At 53.7% G+C, this 24,934-nt stretch overlaps 1 protein-coding gene across 2 annotated transcripts; it reads left to right on the forward strand.

The window, feature by feature from the left end:
* Positions 1-122: 122 nt before the first annotated feature.
* NELFA (negative elongation factor complex member A) lies at positions 123-24,756 on the forward strand. 2 transcript variants are annotated; one of them, XM_081053853.1, is made up of 11 exons: positions 123-423; positions 18,112-18,283; positions 19,349-19,510; positions 20,221-20,310; positions 21,345-21,475; positions 21,564-21,633; positions 21,900-21,988; positions 22,606-22,717; positions 23,318-23,601; positions 23,726-23,825; positions 23,932-24,756. In XM_081053853.1, the coding sequence occupies exons 1-11, from the start codon at positions 214-216 to the stop codon at positions 24,114-24,116; spliced, it is 1,605 nt and encodes a 534-aa protein (XP_080909979.1). In that variant the 5' UTR covers positions 123-213; the 3' UTR covers positions 24,117-24,756. The 2 variants fall into 2 exon arrangements, with proteins under 2 accessions (XP_080909979.1, XP_080909978.1); XM_081053852.1 differs by having other exon boundaries at positions 143-423; positions 19,346-19,510; positions 23,932-24,755.
* The last annotated feature ends 178 nt before the right edge of the window (positions 24,757-24,934 follow it).

The following is a 24,934-nucleotide window of genomic DNA, read 5'->3' on the forward strand; positions in this document are numbered from 1 at the left end:
GAGCCGGTCGTGCGCGCCGCCATGTTACTTACGGGCGGCCGGCAGGCCTGCGCGGGCGTCACCACGAAGCGTCTCGCCGAGGCCCCGCCCTCCGGTGACGTCACCGCAGCCTGCTCGGGCTGGCGCCGCCATGTTGGGGGTCCTCGCCATGGGCGCGTAGGTGTCTGCATAAGATGCCGGCTCGGCGGCGGCGCCCGGCTTCCCCCCCCCAAGATGGCGTCCATGCGGGAGAGCGACACGGGCCTGTGGCTGCACAACAAGCTGGGGGCCACAGACGAGCTGTGGGCGCCGCCCAGCATCGCGTCCCTTCTCACGGCCGCGGTCATCGACAACATCCGCCTCTGCTTCCACAGCCTCTCGTCGGCCGTAAAGCTCAAGCTGCTGCTTGGGACGCTGCACCTCCCGCGCCGCACGGTGGACGAGGTGAGGCGGGCGCCGTTGGGGGCGCAGGGCCTGCCTTCCACTTCGCGGCCGTGCTCCTTAGACCCGAGACCCCGGACCTTACTGCCCCCCCAACACCCGCTGTCACAGCCCCCCATCCTCATAGCCCCCCACAGCCCCTCACCCTCACAGCCCCTCACAGCCCCTCACAGCCCCTCACAGCCCCCCACCCTCACAGCCTCCCTCAGCCCCCCACCGTCACAGCCCCCCACAGACCCCCACCCTCAAGCCCCTCACAGCCCCCCACCCTCAAGCCCCTCACAGCCCCCCACCCTCACAGCCCCCCACAGACCCCCACCCTCACAGCCCCTCACAGCCCCTCACAGCCCCCCACCCTCACAGCCCCCCACCCTCACAGCCCCTCACAGCCCCCCACCCTCACAGCCCCCCACCCTCACAGCCCCTCACAGTCCCCCACCCTCACAGCCCCCCACAGACCCCCACCCTCACAGCCCCTCACAGCCCCTCACAGCCCCCCACCCTCACAGCCCCCCACCCTCACAGCCCCTCACAGTCCCCCACCCTCACAGCCCCTCACAGCCCCCCACCCTCACAGCCCCCCACCCTCACAGCCCCTCACAGTCCCCCACCCTCACAGCCCCCCACAGACCCCCACCCTCACAGCCCCTCACAGCCCCTCACAGCCCCTCACAGCCCCCCACCCTCACAGCCCCTCACAGCCCCCCACCCTCAAGCCCCTCACAGCCCACCACCCTCAGCCCCTCACAGCCCCCCACAGACCCCCACCCTCACAGCCCCTCACAGCCCCTCACAGCCCCCCACCCTCACAGCCCCCCACCCTCACAGCCCCTCACAGTCCCCCACCCTCACAGCCCCTCACAGCCCCCCACCCTCACAGCCCCTCACAGCCCCCCACCCTCACAGCCCCTCACAGCCCCCCACCCTCAAGCCCCTCACAGCCCCCCACCCTCACAGCCCCTCACAGCCCCCCACCCTCACAGCCCCTCACAGCCCCCCACCCTCACAGCCCCTCACAGCCCCCCACCCTCAAGCCCCCCACCCTCACAGCCCCTTACAGCCCCCCACCCTCAGACCCTCACAGCCCCCCACAGACCCCCACCCTCACAGCCCCTCACAGCCCCTCACAGCCCCCCACCCTCACAGCCCCTCACAGCCCCCCACCCTCACAGCCCCTCACAGCCCCCCACCCTCAAGCCCCTCACAGCCCCTCACAGCCCCTCACAGCCCCCCACCCTCAAGCCCCCCACCCTCACAGCCCCTTACAGCCCCCCACCCTCAGACCCTCACAGCCCCCCACAGACCCCCACCCTCACAGCCCCTCACAGCCCCTCACAGCCCCCCACCCTCACAGCCCCCCACCCTCAAGCCCCTCACAGCCCCCCACCCTCACAGCCCCTCACAGCCCCTCACAGCCCCCCACCCTCACAGCCCCCCACCCTCACAGCCCCTCACAGTCCCCCACCCTCACAGCCCCCCACCCTCACAGCCCCCCACCCTCACAGCCCCTCACAGCCCCCCACCCTCAAGCCCCCCACCCTCACAGCCCCTTACAGCCCCCCACCCTCAGACCCTCACAGCCCCCCACAGACCCCCACCCTCACAGCCCCTCACAGCCCCTCACAGCCCCCCACCCTCACAGCCCCTCACAGCCCCCCACCCTCACAGCCCCTCACAGCCCCCCACCCTCAAGCCCCTCACAGCCCCTCACAGCCCCTCACAGCCCCTCACAGCCCCCCACCCTCAAGCCCCCCACCCTCACAGCCCCTTACAGCCCCCCACCCTCAGACCCTCACAGCCCCCCACAGACCCCCACCCTCACAGCCCCTCACAGCCCCTCACAGCCCCCCACCCTCACAGCCCCCCACCCTCACAGCCCCTCACAGTCCCCCACCCTCACAGCCCCTCACAGCCCCCCACCCTCACAGCCCCTCACAGCCCCCCACCCTCACAGCCCCTCACAGCCCCCCACCCTCACAGCCCCTCACAGCCCCCCACCCTCACAGCCCCTCACAGCCCCCCACCCTCAAGCCCCCCACCCTCACAGCCCCTTACAGCCCCCCATCCTCAGACCCTCACAGACCCCCACCCTCACAGCCCCTCACAGCCCCTCACAGCCCCCCACCCTCACAGCCCCTCACAGCCCCCCACCCTCACAGCCCCTCACAGCCCCCCACCCTCAAGCCCCTCACAGCCCCTCACAGCCCCTCACAGCCCCCCACCCTCAAGCCCCCCACCCTCACAGCCCCTTACAGCCCCCCACCCTCAGACCCTCACAGCCCCCCACAGACCCCCACCCTCACAGCCCCTCACAGCCCCTCACAGCCCCCCACCCTCACAGCCCCTCACAGCCCCCCACCCTCAAGCCCCTCACAGCCCCCCACCCTCACAGCCCCTTACAGCCCCCCACCCTCAGCCCCTCACAGCCCCCCACAGACCCCCACCCTCAAGCCCCTCACAGCCCCCCACCCTCACAGCCCCTCACAGCCCCCCACCCTCACAGCCCCCCACAGACCCCCACCCTCAAGCCCCTCACAGTCCCCCACCCTCACAGCCCCTCACAGCCCCTTACAGCCCCTCACCCTCACAACCTCCCTCAGGCCCCCACCCTCACAACCCCCTCAGCCCCCCACCCTCACAGCCCCCCACAGACCCCCACCCTCAAGCCCCTCACAGTCCCCCACCCTCACAGCCCCTCACAGCCCCTTACAGCCCCTCACCCTCACAACCTCCCTCAGGCCCCCACCCTCACAACCCCCTCAGCCCCCCACCCTCACAGCCCCCCACAGACCCCCACCCTCAAGCCCCTCACAGTCCCCCACCCTCACAGCCCCTCACAGCCCCTTACAGCCCCTCACCCTCACAACCCCCTCAGCCCCCCACCCTCACAGCCCCTCACAGCCCCCCACCCTCACAGCCCCCCACCCTCACAGCCCCTCACAGCCCCCCACCCTCAAGCCCCTCACAGCCCCTCACAGCCCCTCACCCTCACAACCTCCCTCAGGCCCCCACCCTCACAGCCCCCTTCTCAGGCCGCACTGGGTTTTCCGAGCTCCTGGTGGAACTTTCCAGTGGCTCCCCTCAACAGCACACCCTTCCCCACCCTCACAGCCCCTCCCCCGACTGTCACCCTCACAGGCTCCCCCCTTATTCTTGGTGAGGAAAAGCAGAGCCCTTCGACCTGCAGGGGAGTTTGGGAAGCAGGGCAGCGGGGATGGATGGGAACCCGAGCTGGCTGTAGGGCACCTGTTAGGGCACCACCTGTTGGCGCAGGTGGCGGTGTGTGCCCTGTGTGTTTGCGGGAGGGCACGGAGGTTAGTGCCCCGATGTGGGGGTGCGGAGTCTGTCTAGGTTTTCCTGGGTATGTGAAAGCCGCGCAGCAGAGCGGCCACGACGGCCTGCGGAGAACTTTCCAGTGACTGTGGGCCGCGTGTTGTTATTTTTAGCCCACAGAGTGGCCACACACTTAGGTCCCTCTGTGCTCCCCCCACAGGCCCGTTTCTGCAGCCTCCTGATGTGGGTGACACTGCTCGCGCCGGAACGGTGTGTTGTGGGTTCTTCGTGCAGTGAACCCCGTAGTTGTTGGACCATTCCCCCACTCCTTTTCGTTCCCTTACGATTGCATGTTAGGTTTGTGCTTGTTTTGTTGTGAGCGTGAACGCACACACAAGTGCCAGTTTGTTCAGTTCAGGCGGGAGTCCCGCAAAGCCACCCAAAGCGCACGGAGGCTCCTTGGAAGCCTTGCCCACCTGGCCCCAGTGGCAGACAGCCCGCTGATCTGCTCTGTCACTTAGGCTGTGCGTTTGTTTCTGGGCTCTCCTCTGTTCCTCTAGGCTACGTATGAATGACACGAAGCCTCTTCCTGCCACTTTCTAGCTCAGTAAGTCTTGACAGCTAACAGCGCAGACCCGCCCACTTGATTCTTCAGGGTCTATAGCTCTTCTTGGCCCTTTGCACTTCCGTGTGTGTTACCTTCACTTCTCAGGTTACGCGTACACCCATGTATAACTTGGGGTTTGATTAAGACTGAGTTGCATTTATAGTTCATTCTGGGGTTAAATCGTCTTAATAATATTGACTCTCATGAATTATTAATATAGGCATATCTCAACTTACATCTTTAATATTTGGGTTTGTGTTTTGTTTGTTTTAGCGTGGAGACAACCTGGTCACTGCTGCTCCGGGTTGAGTCCTCTCGTGGACACCTCCGTGAGCATCCAGAAGCAGTTGGGTTCTTGTTATTTCAAAAATACGTGAACAGTCTTGACCTTGGCAGAGATGTGCTCCTGAGAGAGGAGGGACCAGGCCCAGCAGGTTCCGGGTGCTCGGAGCAGCCCCAGGCCCTGCTTTGGCTTTGCCCCTGCCGGACTTGGCTGCCAGAGAACACCTCTCCCGCCTTACGAGCTCCTAGATATTCTTTAATATTAATATTTGTTATACAGCTGCATGATTTTCTCAGCAGAGGTCTTTTAGTTTCTGTTAGATATATTCTTAGATATTTCATGTTTTCTTGCGCTAATATAAATGATATCTGTTAAAATTTTATTTTTAGATGAGTTTGTGAATAGCATCTGTGCTAGTCTTACTAATTGCAATAATGTGCCTATAGAATCTTCATTTTTCTGTGTACTTACTCTTATTTTATTTCTCTTTCCAATTACTATTCATTCATTCAATCATTCATTCATTCCTTTGCCTTATTGCATTCACCAGGACACTCCAGTACATTGTTTCTGGTCACACTGTCGCGTCCAGCGCAACACGGGCAGTGAGGGGACGAGAAGGGGTGGCGTTGGGTTAAGTTGTAAGGAAGAAAGAAACAGAGAATGCAGTTAAATCTCAGAAGGCCAGGGGGTCTAACACAGCCTAACAAGAGACTGGAGCCCAGAATTGAGCCGACTGGTGGCTCTTATTGATTATCATACAAGGAAGTAGCATTGTCTTTTCCACGGTCTGCAAATCTCATACATCATACCAGAAAAATGATTCAAACCAATCACTCTTGCCTGTAAACAGCCGAAACAGAAAGTCCCATGATGTCTTAACAACGGTAGTATGTGCCTCCCTTAGGGACAGGTCTCTCATGCTGAAACTTAATTGTAGGGTTAGAGGGAGAGCTGATATTATCGCTCTCATGACTTCTCTCACGATCAGGTGAGAGGGGAAAGCCAGAGTTAGCAGTGGCTTTTCCCAGGCAGCGGGGAGGGGAGGCAAGGCCCCTTCCCAGATCTTCCAAGGCAGCTCATTGGGGGTCCCCACTCTGTTCTGCCTGGCTTAAGTTGTCCCCCCCATGGGGAATCTTACTCGTCATTGGCTGCAAACCATCTTTTGGGGACCAGACAGACATGAGGTGTAAAACATCAAGATAAAACAAAGTCCCCGAAAGGCACAGTCTCACAGACCCCTCTTTCCTCAAGGAAAGACACGGGGGGACAGTCGGCTAGGCTGCTGTGTGACAACAACACTGGAAGAACTTTGAATATTTGCCAATAAGTATGTTTCCTATTATTTTTGGCAGATATTTTTTACTGGTTAAGGAAATTGCCTTCTGTTCCTAGATTTAAAAAAAAAAACCTTTTAATCATGAATGAGTTTTTTGTAACAGTTCTATTGAGACAACTCACACATCACAGAATTCACCCATTCAATATGTACAGTTGAATTGGTTTTTAATATATTCAGAATTGTGCAGCTGTCATCCTAGTCAATTTTAGAACATTTTTCATCAACCCCAAAATAAACTCTGTTACCTGTTAGCAGGCTTCTCCCCCACACACACACCTTCCAGCCTAGGCAACCACTAATCTACTTTCGGTGTCTATGGATTTGCCTATTTTGGACATTTCATATAAATGGAATTAGGGTTTCCAGGTGGGAATTCCCGCCCGTTCTCAGGATGTTTTTCCGCTTTCCCATTCCCAAATCCTGAAATATAAACTGTTTTCTGTTCTCCACGATGAATCGTTTCCACAAAATGATAGCTGATACTACCAACACCTAGGTTCAAGGAGCCAATTTTCCCGATTTCCCCACCAAATTTTCTCAGGATTCGGGAACGGAAAAGCGAAAAACATTCCCGAGATTGGGTGGGAATTCCCTCCTGGAAACCCTAGCGATAAATATGAAAAATGTTTAAGAGATACACTGTGCATGGTACCTTTATTTCCCATTGTGGGTATTACTAGGTTTCATGAGCCGATTTTTCCGATTTCATGACCAACTTTTCTCGGGATTTGGAAATAAGAAAGCAAAAATATTTCCTGAGAACGGGCGGGAATTCCCGCCTGGAAATCCTAAATGGAATCATATAATATGTGGTCTTTGGTGACTGGCTGGCTTCTTTCACTTAGCATAATATTTTCAAGGTTTATCTAGGTTAACAATGTCAATACTTCATTCCTTTTTTAAGACAGAATGAAGTTCCACTATATTGATAGACCTCATTTTATTCATCAATTACTACTCAGCTGATGGACGTTTGGGTTGTTTCAAGTTTTTGTCTAGTGTAACGAATAATGCCGCTATGGAAATTCATGACAAGTTTTTATGGACATATGTTTTATATTTTCAGTGTGGACATATGTTTTCAATTCTCAGGTATATACTAGGAGCATCATATGGTAACTATGGTTAACATTTTGAGGAACTTCCAGACTGTTTTCCGCAGTGGCTGCACCATTTTTACATTTTACACCAGTGATTTTTGAGTGTTCTAAGTTCTCACATCCTTGCCAACCCTTGTTTTATATATATATCTGTGTGTGTATATATATGTACACATATATATACACACACAGACATATACACACATGTGTGCACGTGTATATACATATATATGTATATATATCAGGGGTGCCAGAAAAGTGTACACACATTATAAGAGCTGTTATCTATGTATTACTTTTTGAAATTGAATTGAATTATGTAGCAATGTGTAGTATGACATTCACTCAAAACACAGCGTTAATCAAATAAATGCTAGTGTTATTCATTGTATTACTTCCCCCCCGCAACTCTGAGTCAAGCCGTTCTCAGTCTAGTTGTGGAGGACACAGCCCACTGACCCATGTGGGAATTGAACCGGCAACCTTGGTATTATGAGCAGTGTGCTCTAACCAGCTGAACCAGTCAGCCACTGCTCACGGTGGCTCAGCTCCAAATCAAGCGGTTGTTTTCAATGTAGTTGTGGGCGCAGCCCGCTGGCCCATGTGGGAATCAAACCAGCAACCTTGGTGTTATGAGCACAGCGCTCCAACCACCTGAGCCACCGGCCACTCTGTATTCCATTTTTAATACAGTTTTTTCCTTTCTTAAAATGTGTATACATTTTTTGACACCGTGTGTGTGTGTATGTATGTATCTGTGTATATGTATATATATATATGTATATATATATATATATATATGTATATATGATAATAAATTTGAAGTTTTAGAAGAATGGCCAACTCCCTAGAAAAATATAACATCAAATCTTAACATAAACCCAAAAATCAGTACTCAAAAATCTTCCCACAAAGAAAATCCAGGTCCCCTAGATGGCTTTATTACTAAGTTCTACCAAGAGAGTGTGTGTGTGTGTGTGTGTGTGTGTGAACATGAATGAATTTTTAACCAAATGTTTAAAGTATCTGTTGATGTGTAACTCGCTACATTAACAGAACACAATTGATTAATCGTAAACCAACCTTGCATTCCTTACTTGGTCATTTTATATTGTTGGATTATTTTGTTCTGTTATTTTGTGTAAGAATTTTGTATTTATGTTCATGGATGAGATTAGCCTTTAATTTTACTTTCCCAGACTATCTGATTTTGGTATCAAAGTTACACTACTGTTATTAAAGGAGTTACAGCGTATCCTCTATGTTCCTCTTCTTTGGAAAGATTGTTTACTAATGGAATTATTTCTTCCTAAATGTTTGGTAGAATTTAGTAATAGAGCCATATGGGGGACCTGGATTTTTTGAGCATTGAGTTTTGGTTTTATGTTAAGTAAAGGTTTGATGTTGTATTTTCCTAAGGAGTTGACCATTCTACTAAAACTTCAAGTTTATTAGCATAAAATAGTTAATATCTTATATTTTTAATATCAGAAGCATGTACAGTGATGTTTCTTTTTTTTTTTCCTTGATCCATTTCACCAGATGTTTGTCAATTTTATAAGCCTTTTTGAAGTACCAATTTTTGGCTTTATTGATACTCTGTTTTCTGTTTAACTAATTTTTGCACTTTATTTTCTTCTGCTTTCTTTGTATTTATTTTGTTATTGTTTTCTAATCTCTTAAGATGGATGCTGACCTTTTTTTTCAGCTTTTCTAAAATATACATATAAAGCCACAAATTTTCTTACATCACAACTTTAGCTTCATCTTACAAGTTTTGATAGTGTTTTCATTATCAAGTCACAATGTTTTCAAATTTCTATGATGATTTCTTCACTGACAATGCTTGTGTAATTTAAAAATGTTTTTAATTTCTATACATCAAAGGAGGGAGAGGTTTTAGTTTTTATTAGTGATTTCTAGTATATTAAGTATTTGTCAGAGAATGTAGTCTAATAACTTGTCATTCGAAATTTAAAATTTGCTTAATGGCATAGTATGTGGTCAGTTTTTGTAAACATTGTGAGTGAGCTTGAGAATCACACATATTCTCTAGTTTTGAGATCTATTGTCCAGTATGTGTTCATTATGTCAAATTTGTTTAATTGTGTTGTACAGGTCTACTGTATTCTTACTGAGCTTTTAAAAATTATTTTATCAATTAGTGAGAGGGGTTTGTTGATCTTTACTGTGGTTATGGACTTCTCTATTCCTCATAGTTTTATCAATTTAGCTTTATGTATTTTGAGACTATGTTACTAGGTGCATGCAAGTTTAGAATTGTTTTAGTTGCCTGGTAAACTGAATCATGGGTCTTTATGTCTGGTAGTGTTTTGTCCGTAAAGTCTGTTTCTGTCCAGACTAATATAGGTATACCAGCTTTCTTTCATTGGTGTGTGTGTGTGTGTGTGTGTGTGTGTAGTAGTTTATCCTTGGACTTTGTCCATATTACAGGAAATTATAATAAAGGATTCATTTAGCTAGATATAGATAGCATAAGAACTAGGCCATTATGAGTAATTTACTTTTCTAAAAAGCATTTTTATTTATTTTATTGGTATTAAAAAATCTTTCTAAGACATCCTAATTCACTTAGTTGTCTTAGTTATTTTTTTCAGTTACTTAAGGGTCTTGATACCTTAGGGGTGTCATTCTGAAGATTAAGCCTTTCTGCACAGGACCATATGCAGGGGCCTAGATCACCGTGCTGGGTGTGTTCCACGCTGTATTAGACCGGCTTCTCCGGAGAACCAGAGCTCTAGGGGTGTGTGTGCGCGTGCGCATGCGCGTGTACGCCCTGTACCTACCTAAATATGCCAGAGGGCCTTTAAAAGGAATCGCCTGTGTGTGACTGTCGCATCTGAGGAGTTGCAAGGTCTGTAGCCAACAAGCCTGAGACCCCGGTTCCCGTCCGAAAGCCAGCAGGCTGGAGACCCAAGAAGAGCCGATGTTTCGGTTCAAATCCAGAGACTGGCTTTGACTGGCGCAGTAGCCAGTAGAGTAACTAGGGCCATTGCTTAGAAGAGGTCTCCCAGGCATCTGTTCAACGCAAAGAAATTCTTGGAAGTTAGGTTTGTGCTGAGTTAGCCTTGTCGCTATAGGGTTGTTTTCTTTTTCTTTTCTTTTTTTTTTTTTTTTAACAATCTCCAGTAAAATGGCTAGAACAATTTAGGAGGAGTTAAAGAACAAATAAAAGCAATCAGTTTGTAGCATCAAGAAAACCAGCACAACTGGCGAACAGTCTTCAGTCGTGGGGGTCTACTCAGCTTAGTTTCTTGATTTGGGTCAGTAGACAACCTGTCGTATAATAGGAAAACATTTTTTTTTAACCACGATGGTTTTACAAAATCTAAGGGTTGCTGTGGCTTGATGGGTCACTCTCCTTTGTGCAGCCATTCCTCAAGTCTTTGTGGGGTTTTAAGCACCTGGCTGTACAGAACATCAACAGCTGGACTGTGAGATCCAGTACGAAATTAGAACAGCAATGAAAATAGTTTGCAATCCAGACCTTAAAATAGTTCTGAACCAAAATTTTAACCCAACCAGCTAATAGCACTTGCAGTGAAACTAGAATGTCCCTTAAGGGATTTTGCGAGTTTAAGAAGCTTGGTTGTTTCTGATTCTACCTGGAAAGCAGAATTTATCCAGCACGAGTCATTAGCTATGGCACAAAGTCCTCCCTGGACTGCAACATGTAATCTAAAGCACTCCTGTTGTCGAGGACTGCTCGAGCTCGGGAAACTAAAGATCTTTGTCGAGCTCTGCTGTTTCTAGTAGCTAAGCAGGCCATTCCATTAACTGTTCTCATTAGATGTCACATCATTATGTCCAACTGAGCAGTGCCAGGGCCAGCGCAGTGCCTGGGCCAGCCCATGAGCCTGCAGTTCTAAAGGAGTGGTTGCCTCCCCCCAAATATTAATCTCACAATTCTACACCTGCCGCCGTCTTGGAACGATTAATATTCAGCTGTATCTGAGAAGAGCTAAGAGGAATGGAACTGACGGAAATCCTTACGTGCTTTTACATATTTTTTACTGATGGCATTTGAAAACTATACAACTGGATTTATTTGCTATGTACATGAGTTAGTGTTGGAATAAAGTACCGTTCACATCCACAGAAGTATCAGAATCATACTCATGTTTACAAAGAGGCGAAATAGTTTGTTTACCATGCAGATTACTGTGAAATCTGTAATAGTTAATAGAACAAAATCATTATGAATATAGCACTAATGTGTAGCAAATTACACCAATTAAGTAAGCAGCTCAAATTAATATGGGTAAAGACCCAATACCTCTGAATTTCTAAGCATTCACCTCAGTGTTAACGTGGCTCCACCTAAAGAAACGTTACCCCAGTAGAAGGGAGATTTTAGAGGCTCCTCCCCATCAGTACGCTGCATACTTTCAGAGGTGAAAGGCGAACAGTTTAATCTCCCTACCACTTGCCCATCCTCATGAATCTGATCGAGTTTATCGCAGTGTCTAGGCTAAGCTAGGTGCTCTTAAGAATCCCGGAAATTGATTTCTAGGTTCCAGAACACGGGTAGCCTGTCTGCCAAGAAAGCCATGTCTTCTGGATCAATGGCTGAGAAGTTAAGACCAGCTGCCAGTGAAGTCAGGCTGTTCCCACCGTCAGATGACAGTTTGATCTTCTCTATTCAAAGTTCTCAGTGAACAGGATCTGTTCCCACACTTTTCATGTCCTCTGTAGCACCTACCAGAGACCAAAGGTGCATGTTCAAGGTGCATGATCAGTGGTGGGGCAGGAACTGAGTCACGTGGATGTGGTCACGGCGAGGCCTCACTCCACCCGCCACTCGGGCCAGTCACCAGAGTGAATCTCTGCTGTTGTCACTGGAGACAGTGTCCCCTGTCACTGTCTAAAAGAACAAACCGTTTGGGTGCTTGTATCTCTCCCACTCAGTAAGAGATTACACGCGGGCAGGAGTGCCATTGGTGGGTGGTACCTGGAAGAAAGGTTTTGTGCCTTAAAGAAAGCCCCAGCCCATCGACAGCAAACCTTAACTCCAGTAATACAATTTATGGAATCATTTACTTTTCCAAATTATGTTAAGTGTTATCCATGCTGATAGATATCTAAAAGGTAAGGCCCATTTTCTCTGATCTCACTTAAAGTGCATTTCAATTTTTCAACCTTGACATGAGGTGAAGGACAAGCAACTGACAAAAGGAAGTCGTCTTCAAATGACTGAATTACATTCAGTCCTGAGAGAGGTCAGAGACGTAACAGCCCTAAGCTGGCAGACTGACTACTGTCAGGATAGTATTCCTATCTGAGAGAAATTTTCTTATATTTGAAATTGCTCCTTTTTCTTTAAGCCATTGGGACAAGCAAGGACAGTACACATGTGGAAATTTTCATAAAGATGGTACACACAGCTTCTCTTAGCCACCCGTGTTTGCCTCACATGTTGCTCTAAGTCATCTCAGTTGAGATACGGGTCCTTCCAGTTGAACAACTGATCGGATGTCAGTACAGGGGTTAGCACCCTTCTAGCGTAAGATAAAGGGAATAATTCACACTTACGATGATGGACTTGTCGTAAAAACTAGCAGCACTTCATTCTACCAGGACACAGATTTGGCTTCACTGCCTGGTTGGAAACAAAGGAGAAGGCATGTAGGTCCAAACCAGCAACTTGAGAAGGGAGCTGTGAGGCCACGGTTTTTCCTAATGATTGACCACGTCCCCAGTAGGTGGTGTGCAAAACTACTGGAATGGCAGTTGCAACGGCCGAAAGGGGGGCATGCTGAACAGGACTGATCGCCGCCACAGTGGCTTTACAGAGGCTTTTATAAAATTAACAGTGGACGCTCAAGGAATTGCTAACAGGAAAAACTGGAGTTGTCAGTTTTAGCAAAGGTAGAGGCAGGCATCGGGTGACTGTCCAGTGTTTAGGCAGCTTCCCTGAGGAGGCCACAGTGCGAAAGCATTGGATCATGACATTTCTGTGCCATTGTTTCCCGTTTGGAAGGGTGTAGTCAAGGTCAGTGAGCATACAACCCAAAACATAGGGAAGGTAACTGGCTGTCACAAGAGAATTAAGATCAATATACCCAGGAATGCAAACATGAAGCCAACGGTGGAATACATGTAGGACTCTGCACAGCAGGAGCTGACTCTACTGGCCTGGCCCCGTCTTGACAAAGCTGTCTGCTCTGGAGAACCTTCATATGACGTCTCCTCTAGGCTGGCATGTCCAGCCAGCTGATGAGGTGTGGGCGAGCGCGCCTTTAAAATGAGAGTCCATGTGTTGTAACTCCATGGCACAGTCCCTGGTACGGTCCTTTCCAGTGAGGCTGAAGATTTTTTTTATTATTATTGGGGAATATTGGGGAACAGTGTGCATTTCCCAGGGCCCGTCAGCTCCAAGTCGCTGTCCCTCAGTCTAGTTGCGGAGCGCACAGCTCAGCTCCAAGTGCAGTTGCCATTTTCAATCTTAGTTACAGGGGTGCAGCCCACCATCCCATGCGGGAGTCAAACCGGCAACCTTGTTGTTGAGAGCTCGCGCTCTAACGCTCTGAGCCACCCGGCCGGCCCGCAGATCTTTTCTAGTAGACAGTCTCTCTGGTTGTCAGCTGCGATGCCCCAAGCCTTCGCCTCCCGGGGGCGCGTGGTGGAAAGGTGGCTACTGTACGAACTCTGAGTTAGTATCAGGGGTTTTATAGTAAGTCAGAAGTTCTTCCCAGCAAGGCAGACTCGAACATTCCTTGATCAAGTCTCAGGTCTCCCGGTGATGCTGTTGAAAGGAGACAGCAGTTACCAAAGGGACCCAGTAGATCTTAGGGGAAGCAGTACGAAGGAGGGCTTAGGCCAAGGCAGGCGTGAGAGGTTCAGCAAGCCGTGCCACTTACACACTGCCTGCCTCCTGGGTCTGTCCCGCGAAGCCAGAGCCTGGGGCTCATAGTGCAACGGGAATGCCGCAGTCTCGGCCGGATGTGCCTGCGTGGGGTCCATAAAACGTGTCTGTAATGTAGGTTCCCCCGTCACTATGGCGCCTGTGGGGATTGCCCCAGCAGCAAAAGTCCTTTCTAGAAGTATTTGAGTAGCTGTTGCTGCTGAGTCCTCTGGCCTGAGACTATTTCTGCCCAGTGAGGATACGTACGTACCATCACTAGTACGTTTTTATCCTCAAGAAGGGGCAACTGGATTAAAAATCTATTTCCCAAACCTCAAAATTCTAGCCTATTAAATAGACCTAATTAGTTTAATTAGTTTAAAGAGAGAGATTTGCTTTGAGAGGCTTCAGGGATCCTTACAAAGAATTCCGTAGTCACCTTCACGTGAAGATCAAGCTCCTATTTAAGTTTTGGAGTTTGGGGAGTTGGTTAAACGTGTGCTTGGTTAAGTAGGACCATAGGTCAATACTAAATTACAGATTTAATCATCACAGGCAGCTACAAAAAGTAGAGTGGTTGGAAGCAAAGTTGAGTTCTTGCAATACTAAGTTGTAGTTTACCTAAGCAATGAAAGACCTGAGGATTCAGAACACATGAAACGGTTTTAAATGCACATCAGTCTTTGTTTTCCCATGTAATTTCTTACTAAGAGCGTATCAGTAAGTTGTACAGGGAAGTGCTGAGTGCCCAGGCCGAAAGCCTGCTTAGTGAGTGAGTAGAGCTCGTGCCCACTGAGGCACTAGTCGGCAGTGTGTGGTCACCGGCTCCGGGGAAGTGTCGCTACGGCCAGACACTGTCCTCAGGTGACTCAGCCTGGGGATGTGCCCGCGCTTTCCGGGGGAGCAGCAGCAGGTTCAGGTTTGGCCCTAGGTGGCCGGCCTCGGTAGCGCGTGCTGACGGTGCTTTGCCATCCTCCTGACCTGACAGGCCAGCCCTGCTCTGCCTGCCCCGCCTGTCCCACGAGTGGGACAGGATGTGTCAACCTACTTTTATTTTTCATTTCTCTTGTGTTGAATGAAGCTGAGAATCCTTTGTGTCTTTAAGGTTTTGAACCATTTTTCTAATGATAAACTTTATTGACTTGCAGGATTGACTTGTGTGCACCTGCGCCTGCGTGTTTTAACCACCTGTGATAGGACTTGAAAGTATTTTTTCCCAGTTTATCGTTTTCTCTTTTGATTTCATTTATAGGGTTTGGAGTTTTTTGTGTTAATTCTCGTCTTTTATGGTCCTTGGTTTGGACTCATGCTGACAGAGACAGGCTTTCTCGCTTAGCAGTCATAAAAAGAAAGAGTTCTGTGGTTTCTTCTAGTACTTTTATGGTCTTATTCTTCAAATTGAAATCTGGTCCATTTGAAGTTTACATGGGAATAAAACGAGAGGTAAAGAATGTATTCAATCATGAGGCATTTATAATGCATTTTAATGTCTGGTGAGATTAATCTCTTTTTACCTTTTCAAATTTTCTTCTTATATTTGCTGATTTTCTCGTGGGAAGTTTAGAATCAGATTGTCATGTGCTGTGAAGACAATCTCTCTGGAATTTGAGTGGGTCGCCCCAGAGATACAGAGTAGCTGAGGGGAATGTCCGTCCTTTTGGCTGAGACGCCATGCAGCTCGCCGTCTGTTCAAGCCTTGTGAGGACTTGTCAGTGTCACGTTCATAGAGGCGACACAGCAGCACAGGTGTATTTCTGGGTACAGTCCTTCTACTGGTTTGTCACCTGCTGTCGTCTTGCTGTGCTGAACTCATTTCCCTGCTTTAGGCCCTTGTTTTAGAGAGTTGTACAACTCCCTGACCTGGCCCAGCTGTTTATAGGAGCTTCGTGTCGGAGGCCGGAGCCCTGTTCCATGTCAGGGACTGGCGGACACGGCCAGCCCAGCTTGGCTCAGCAGGGCTGTCCCCAGCCCGTCTCCTCCAGAGACAGCTCAGCTGTGCTTCCCGGGCACTCGGACGCCTGGCATTTGGGGACATGACGCCCAGCCAGGGCCGGGGCCTCAGGTGGGCCCTGCGCTGCTGCTCCTGTCCTACGTGTCATCTGCAGGCACTTTCCCGTTTCCTCCAACATGGGAATGGGAAACAGGCCGTTCCCATTTCCTCCAACACGGTCTCTGTGTGTTTCTTGTTCTTAGTGCTTTGGGTGGAACCTGCTATCTTTACTGAGCCACTTAAAACAGACTTTGGTGTAATTTTTTGTTACATAATTTTAGTTTGCCAGGGACATGTTTTTACTCTTAACTTATTGTAGTAAGTGATAGATAAAATTAACTTTTCATTCCATACCTTTTTGCTTTTTAAACATAGAACAGAGCTTACAGCTCAGCTAAATAAAAGGGGAGGTGATAGACGGGGCTCCCACCACAAATGTTAATATAGAAATGTTTGCCATTTTGCCACGTATCAAAAGAACATACTTCTGCATATTTCAAGAGATGGCCTTTTAGCATCAGGTCAGTTGGCACCGATCCTGCGTGTGGCCGACAGGCCCCCCACATTAGTAGGGACACCGGAGCCGTGAAGCCCTCCCCCGATGGCACTGTCCTCGAGTGGGTGGCATGTGCAGTTTGCTCGATGTGGTGAGCTGGGGCTCAGGGTGGCAGTTACTGCCCCATAGGCCAGAGTGAGGGCCTGTGCAGGTGAGAGGTGTGGAGCGGGGTTCCACCCGCACTGGGACAGTGGACCTGACGTGCAGCCTGGTCGGGCTCATTCCTGACATCCGCAGGACAGAGGCTGGGGCCGCGGGCAGCGCCCAGGGCAGGTGCGGCCTCCTCAGGCGGGTTGGGGCTGCCTGCGTCCCAAGGGCAGTGACGGGCTAGCGATGAGATTTAAGCTGGAGCATGCATGGGGTCCAGTTTATCACTTTGCAAGTTCTGTCCACTGCCGCGACGATGAGGGTCAGATGAAGGTGAGACTGAGGCACCTGCTGAGAGCTGGCAGTAGTCGGGTGTGGAGGTGACAGGTGCTGGCCACAGGCCTCTTAGGACAGAACTTGGGGGGGGGAGGTGTAAGGGGGACTGTCCAGGTTTCCGACTGGCCCTCTGATGTGTCAGGCTCAGACAGCGAGGGCCCTGTGCCCTGCAGATGGCTGGCCGCTGCTCCGCTCCACTCTGTTGGCACCTGTCAGAGGAAGTATGGCCATGAGGGGCAGGGTATTCAGGTGTGGAGGGGACCCCACTGGCCACAGCGATCCCTGGGCGCTGGGCCTCCGAGGTGGGCAGCGCAGTAATGGGAGGGGAATTCAGCTCCTAGGCATTGAGGGGTGCGGGCGGGGGCGCCGCATCAGCCTGGTCCTCGGGCATGCCAGCCTCCTCCGGATTTCTTTTCTTTCTTGTGCCGTGAGGAGCGAATAACGTGAGCCCGGCGTCCAGCCGTGGGAGGTGCAGGGCCTGGCCCCTCTTCCTGAGCGTCCTCAGGAGGTTCCTGTTCTCTTGATCGCCTGCTGACCCCGGCCCCCGACAGCGATCCTCTGTGCCACGGGGAGGCCTCGGCGAATGCGAGGCTGGCAGGTCACGGAACGTGGCAGGAGCTCCGCACGCCTCCCTGGCACACCCCCTTCCCCTGTGTGTAGCCACAGGTAGCCGAGACCCTGGCCTTTTGCTCTGCTGAGCAGGTCAGGGCCACCTGCCTGCCAGGTTGCCCCCCTGTCCACCACTACTCTGGGCCCAGCTCTCCATGAGCAGGTTTCCTGAACGGCGGGGGTGTCGGCACCTGGCGTCGTTCTTAGCAACGCACACTCAAGGCAGGAGCTGGGAGGTGTCAGCTCGTCCAGGGTGACCTTCACACTTCGTATTGTATCAGCACATGAGGAGACTGGCTGCTTCCGTGGGGGCCTTGGGGTACAGCCTTCCCAACAGTAGGCCAAGGTGGGGGCACGCACTTGAGTGGGTGTTGCAACCTGGCAGAGGCCGTGGGAGCCCAAGGAAGTGGATGGTTGTGGGGCAGGGGCACAGGTTCCTGGCAGGGCGTGGGGGCCCCTGCCACAGAGGTGGGACGCTGCCCTGTGAGGTACAGCCGGGCCTGAAGGGGGCTTCTCTGTGTGGAACAGAGGATCGTGGACGCTCACTCTGCCCAGCTCGGCCTCTGTGCACGTGCAGGTGGCGCCAGGATGGGGCGGGGGGCGTAGCAGCCCCTCAGGACCACCGTATCTCCTCTCTTGGCAGATGAAGGGTGCTCTCACCGAGATCATCCAGCTGGCCACCCTGGACTCGGACCCCTGGGTCCTCATGGTGGCCGACATTCTGAAGTCCTTCCCTGACACGGGTTCGCTCAACCTTGATCTTGAAGAACAGAACCCCAACGTTCAGGACATCTTAGGGGAGCTACGAGAAAAGGGTATGTGTGGGCCCACCGTGCCGGAAGGGCAGACGGCTTCCCTTCAGACACCTCTTCCAAATGAACTTGCCTGTAGGGTGTCCCAGTGTGCTGCCCTGTGCTCTGTGGTTCTGCAGGGTTACCTGTGCGCCCCCCACCCCACCCCTGGCCACGTGCTGCTGTCCAGCTCTTTGCCTGTCTGAGGGACAAGGCCCCATCCTCACTGCACTTGTTTTTTTTAAAATTTGGTATTATTTCCATGTTCACGAGTCTCCCCACTCAGCCCACAAGGGCGCGCACTGTGCCTGTAGCTCCAGAACCTAGAACATTCTGGAGGGTACAGAGCAGACACTCAGAAAGGTGGGTTGATAATGGCAGCAGCTCACTTGTTTAGGACGCGAAACAATACCAGTTAGAAAATACTTACTGTGTCTGTCAGAGCGCAGGGCTGAGGAGGTCCGCTCCTGCCAAGCCGCTGTCCTGGTTTGGAGCTGGGGCAGGCGGCCCTGAGGTGGAACCTGTGCCACCTCACCTACCAGGGAACCTCACTCTCCCTGTGTATGCTGTCACTGGACTTGTACCTGGCCAGCGCAGCACAGACGCTTCCAGGGCGTGGGGAGCACACCCGAGCTGCTCTGTCCTGCTGTTCAGCCTGACGAGGCTTCCTCCAGGGTCCAGGCGCGGTCCACGCCCACCTGGGTGACGTCTCTTGGGCGGAGGGCTGTGCTCTGTCTTCTGCTCCAGGTGGGCCTGTCGGCCCCCAGGGGACAGGTTAACTTGTGAACAGTGGGGCGGCTGCAGCTCCTTCCCCCACGTGTCTCCTGGCTGTTCAAACAGACAGGCCTCGGGCCGAGGCCAGGAGGCTGCTGGTAGGGGTCCCACAGTGGCCGTGACGGCTGCGTGATGGCAGGGTTCAACACCGGGAGTCAGTCCTGTGGATACTGCGTCGGCTTTGAAAACAAAGCAGAAGGTCCACGGCTATAAATAGGAGAGTCCATTTTGGCTTTTTCTGTGAGCCGTGGAAACCGCGGCCTGTGTGAGGGACCCGCACCGCCTAACGAACGTGCTTGTTTCTTCACCAAGTAGTGAACGAGTGTGAAGCGTCAGCCATGTTGCCACTGGAGTGCCAGTACTTGAATAAAAACGCCCTGACCACCCTCGCCGGACCCCTCACTCCCCCAGTGAAACATTTTCAGTTAAAAAGGAAACCAAAGAGTGCCACGCTGAGAGCAGAGCTTCTGCAGAAATGTGAGTGGCCACTGTCCCCACGCGGGTCTGGGGGTACCTCAGGGAAACTGAGGGAGTGGGCATCAAGCCTTGTGGGGACCGTCCAGCGAGGCCACCCTGCCTGCCCCGGGGAGCTCGCAGATGGGGGCAAATCATGCTTTTGTCTTATTTCTGTGCTTTTTATCCTTCGATTTCTTTCAGATTGTATGGTGCCTGAACTGTCATTTCAAGGCAGTCAGGTTCTACAGAAAGTTCTTGGGTTTTCTTACAAATTTATTTATTGCTTCGCCCAACTGTGTTCTAAAACTCTGTTTTAGAAACATCAGAATTTTCAGGTTACAGCGTCTGTAATCGTTGTCACAGAAATGAAATCTGTACCAACCGAGTTACACAGGCGATGGGCAGGCAGCCTTGCAGAGGCCTTTTTGCTCCTATAACGTCACCTCTTGAGTCACGGTGACCTCATGTGACTTTAGAACTGTTTGGTCATTTATTCAGTGTCTTCCCAAATGGTAGCTCATAAAGTGTGTGTGGGAGACACTTGCCCGGTGACCTCCAGTGGGGACATGGAAAGCCGTCAGCGTCCCCGCGGCTTCGGTGGAACCTGTGTGGGCTCCTGGGGTTGCAGACAAGCCCTTGTGTAGAGAGCGGCCTCTGTGGACGTGGTAGTTCAGGCGGTGGTAGTCGCGTTGTCGTGTGGGTGAGCCTGACCTACCACCTTCTCCTTGCAGCCACGGAGACTGCGCAGCAGCTCAAGAGGAGTGCGGGCGTGCCCTTCCACGCCAAGGGCCGGGGGCTGCTGCGGAAGATGGACACCACGAGTAAGGCCGCTGCCTGCGCTTTAGGCTGGACGCCTCTGCGCTCGCTCGCCTGTGCTCAGAGCCACCTGCCCGGCAGACGCGAGGCTCTGACCTCAACCATAGGCTCCCGGCTCCTTAGCTTAGCCAGGAGGTCTGACCCGATGGCAGGCCCCCGGGGAGCGCTGGGAGGGGAGGCCAGAGCCTAGGCTGGCCTCCGAGGCTGTCACTTCCAGGAAGGCCTGGAGGGTATGCACGGATGTGCTAGGATGAGGAAGGGGCCCCCATGCGTCCCTTGCTTGTCTGCAGTGGCTGTGTCTCTGGCCCCTGATGCTGTTCTCATGGTGGGGAGGGGACTAGGCCACCAGTGGGTGGTGAGCATGGCCCCTCCCCGCGTGAACCTCGGCACTTAATGGGGAATGAAATGCTCCAGGGCCAGTCGTTCCCTTTAGACCTGAGCCTTCTGCTGCAGGAGTGGGGAAGTGTCCCTGGGCTGTGCAGTGACTTCCCTTAGACGCGCGGTGGGGCCAGGCTTGGGGAGACGGAGGGCGACCCCGTTGGGCACCCCGCTGCGTGTGGGCCGTAGAGCCTGCAGCACATCAATTCGGCTGGAGGTGCAAGAGTCCGTCTGTGCAGGCGGAGACGCAGGGTCGCCTCCTTGTTCAGTGTTTTGGGCAAGAATGTCCTGGGTCAGCTGGGATGGCCTCGCCCTTCTGGGCAGGCCGACCTAGTGCCCGAGTGCTTGGCTACAGGAGAGGGCAGGCTCTTGCTCCTGAAGGACGGCGGCCTCTTGGGGCGTCACCTCCACCTGCCGGGTAGAGACAGCAGAGTCGCGAGGCGAGGGGCCGCGGGGCGGGGCAAGCGGCCGTGGGGCGGGGCAAGGGGCGGGGCGACGGGCCGTGGGCGGGGCAAAGGGCCCCGCGGGCCCTTCCTGCAGAGCACGCTGCGGAGCAGCCTCCGCGTGGGACAGACAGCGGAGGTGGTGGCGGCGGCTGCACACTGGCCGTCCCTGCCGGCCACTGCCACCGGGCCCCTGACGGGCACGGGCCTCTCCGCAGCCCCACTCAAAGGCATCCCGAAGCAGGCGCCCTTCAGGAGCCCCACGACCCCCAGTGTCTTCAGCCCGGCCGGGAACCGCACGCCCATCCCGCCTTCGAGGACACCTCTGCGCAAGGAGAGGGGCGTGAAGGTGGGCATTCCCCGCGAGGCGGGCCCCGCGGCGCTGGCCAGAGCCGCTGGCGCCGTCGCTGAGCGCGGGCTCCTGTCTGTCTCGGCAGCTGCTCGACATTTCCGAGTTAGACATGGTGGGCGCCGGCCGGGAGGCGAAGAGGAGGAGGAAGACGCTGGGTGCGTGGGGGCGCCGGCGGGGCGGGGCGGGGCGTGTCCCCTGGCGTCCCTTGCTCCCCGAGGCCTGTTTCTGGGTTCCCTGGTGCCTCTCATGTCTGAACAAGCCCGTCTTTCCCCAAGAGGTGACGGCAGCTGGCAGCGCTCTTCCTGAGCGCTCGTTTCCTGCCTCACCTGTCGGAAGGGCAGGCGTGGCGCGCGGCTCGGGACTTTCTGAGCCGGGAGGGCCAGGCCCGCGCAGGCGCCACTGACAGGGACTCTGTCAGCAGATACGGAAGTGGTGGAGAAGCCAGCCAAGGAAGAGACAGTCATCGAGAACGCCACCCCGGACTACGCAGCCGGCCTGGTGTCCACGCAGGTAGGGCTCCCACGGGCGCGCCCCCACGCCTGCCGTGTCGCCCTCCAGCGCGTCACGGCGAGAGCCCCACGTGCCAGCCGCTAGAGCCTATTGTCGGAGAGCGTGTATGTCCATGCGTGCGTCGTGCGTGTGTGCGCGGACAGGTGCGTGGATGTGGGTGAGGCGGTGCCGGCCGCGCACAGGCGGGGGCTTGCTGGGGGCCAGACGTGGCTCCTGGGAACGCTTCGCTCCACTGCTCAGGAGACCGCTGCCCTTGCGGCGGCCCCACTGCCAAGCGAGCTCGCTTTTGGGGTCCCCACGGGCAGGGCCTGGAGAAGGCCTGTCACCATTGGTCATTTCTGGGTAATGGGCTCCTTCCTGTTGCACAGCTGTGTTTTCTCATTTGCTTACACTGTGTCTTCCCTTTATTATGTGCTTTTGTGACAAGAAAAACATTGTTGAACTTGCTCCTTTCCTCGAAGATGGCTGGTTTGGCGGCTCCTTAAGCAAACAGCAGCCCAGGCACTCCAGGTTGGGGGGCCAGGTTTATGTCCTCTGGAATGAGGCACCAAGGCCCATGCAGGTGCCAGCCCAGCCACGGGCCTCTTCCTAGAGGGACCAAAAACTCTGCCTTCCAGAAACTCGGGGCTTTGAACAACGAGCCTGCGCTGCCCTCCACGAGCTACCTGCCTGCCACACCCAGCGTGGTCCCAGCCTCATCCTATGTCCCCAGCTCTGAGACCCCACCAGGTGAGCACGCGGCAGGGGCTTGTGCACAGGCTCATGGGCGTGGGCAGCATGCCGGGCCCAGGCTTCCCAAGGCCGCGCCCCAGCACCCACCTGGCGTGCCCCCCACCACATGGTGCTTCCTCTGGCACCAGGACATGTGTCCTGTACATCCTCCTCCAGCCCTGTTGGTGCTGGCTGAGGGAGACCCTCTTGGCTGGCACAGTTGACAGAGACAAACCCGCAGTTGTCACCTGCTTTGCCCCTGGGACCACTCAGTAGAAGCAAGTCCCAGTTTGTGAGTGGGGAGGGTTGCCAGGGTGACAGCACCTCGGTCCAGAATTTTGGAGAAGGTATCAAAGGAAACGTGGACTGGGTTAGTGGGCTCAGCTGCCGTCCCGTTTTTGCAGCAGTGCCAGGCTGGGGACCGGGCCCGGGCCAGGATGTGTGGTCTGCTAGCCTGGGAAGGCCCGAGACCTCTGCCTCCAGGGCGGGGCTCCCGGCTTGTGCCCACACCCACTAGTGGTGCTGCTCCTGGCTCCTGCCGTCAGGGGCTGCCCACGTTCTCTAGGAGTCGGGGGTCTCTGTCCTGCCGGCCCTCACCAGGCCTCATTCTGCTTACAGCCCCATCTTCGCGGGAAGCCAGCCGGCAACCCGAGGAGCCCAGCACCCCAAGTCCCGCGCTGCCGTCGCAGTTCAAGCAGAGGGCGCCCCTGTACAACAGCGGCCTGAGCCCGGCCACGCCCACGCCCACAGCACCCACCTCACCCCTGACGCCCACCTCACCCTTGACGCCCACCACGCCCCCAGCTGTCACCCCCATGGCCCAGGCACCTCCGGTGGCCATGGTGGCCCCGCAGACCCAGCCCCCCACCCAGCAGCAGCCTAAGAAGAATCTGTCCCTCACGGTAGGTGTGCCCCCGAGGGGCTGCGGGTCATCAGGTAGGTATTGTGGCCTCGCCCCCCACACACACACCTACAGTGTGGGGGCTGGCGGGGCCTGGGCACTCACACCCCTCACCGCACTTGCAGAGAGAGCAGATGTTTGCCGCGCAGGAGATGTTCAAGACGGCCAACAAAGTCACGCGGCCGGAGAAGGCCCTCATCCTGGGCTTCATGGCTGGCTCCCGAGGTGGGTCCCTGTGGCCGGCCTGGCGGTGGTGCGGGACGTGAGCCCTGCAGGGGTGGGGGACAGGCTCCCTGGCCCAGGTGCTCCCAGCAGCCCCCGCCCTCCACAGAGAACCCGTGCCAGGAGCAGGGTGACGTCATCCAGATCAAGCTGAGCGAGCACACGGAGGACCTACCCAAGTCGGACGGCCAGGGCAGCACCACCATGCTGGTGGACACGGTGTTCGAGATGAACTACGCCACGGGCCAGTGGACGCGCTTCAAGAAGTACAAGCCCATGGCCAACGTGTCCTAGGGGCCGCCTGCTCCGCCACCTCTGCCCGCCCGGCCTGCGCAAGCTGCAGTCGCCTCGGGTGTTTTGGACTCTTTTTTACATTTTAATGTGGGTTACTTTTTGTGTGATCTAAGACACATTTTTGGATTCAATATTACACTTTTGAATGTTAAGGTTAACCAAAAACATTATTACTTCCTAATGTTAGCAACATTTCTGCCTGGTTGACTTTTACCTTTTTTATTTTTCTTAAATTCCACGGATCGTGGAGGGAAGGCGTTTCCTGGCTCGTACAAGCTCGCCCTGCCCCACGAGGTTGAGGGGACCAAAGGGAGTGCCCGGCTTGGCTGACAAGGGGTGGGGGGCGGCCGGGCCATGCTCCCCACCGCTGTTTGTATGGCTGTTGTATAGTTCTCAGCAGAGACCAGCCTTGATGCCTGTGTTCACTGTCAGAGATGCTGAGTAACTCAGGGAGCCCAGAGCTGTGCTCCGGCCGGTTGTCCTGTCCGCAGGCGCCTTCGGAGCCTGGGACTCAGCCAGCCGCAGGCCTGGGAGGTCAGCAGCACCCCCCTCTCCCGACCACATCACCTTTAATGGGGTGTTGGGAACCAACTTACTATTTTTAAAATAAAAAAACAATTTTTCCAAAATCAGAACTACACTTACTGTTTTCGGTATTTGTTACACTTCCCAAGGCCGCGTTAGCCTCTGCCTGGCAAATCAAAAGCAGAATGGCGGTCTGAGGACACGAGCCCTTCTCTAAGGGGGTGTCAGAGGACTGTGCCACATGCCTGGGAACGACAAGTCAAAGTAACGGGAAAAGTGGAAGAAAGCCCAAA

This window comes from Rhinolophus hipposideros (genome assembly GCF_964194185.1).
Source record: "Rhinolophus hipposideros genome assembly, chromosome: 1".
Classification (NCBI taxonomy): domain Eukaryota; kingdom Metazoa; phylum Chordata; class Mammalia; order Chiroptera; family Rhinolophidae; genus Rhinolophus; species Rhinolophus hipposideros.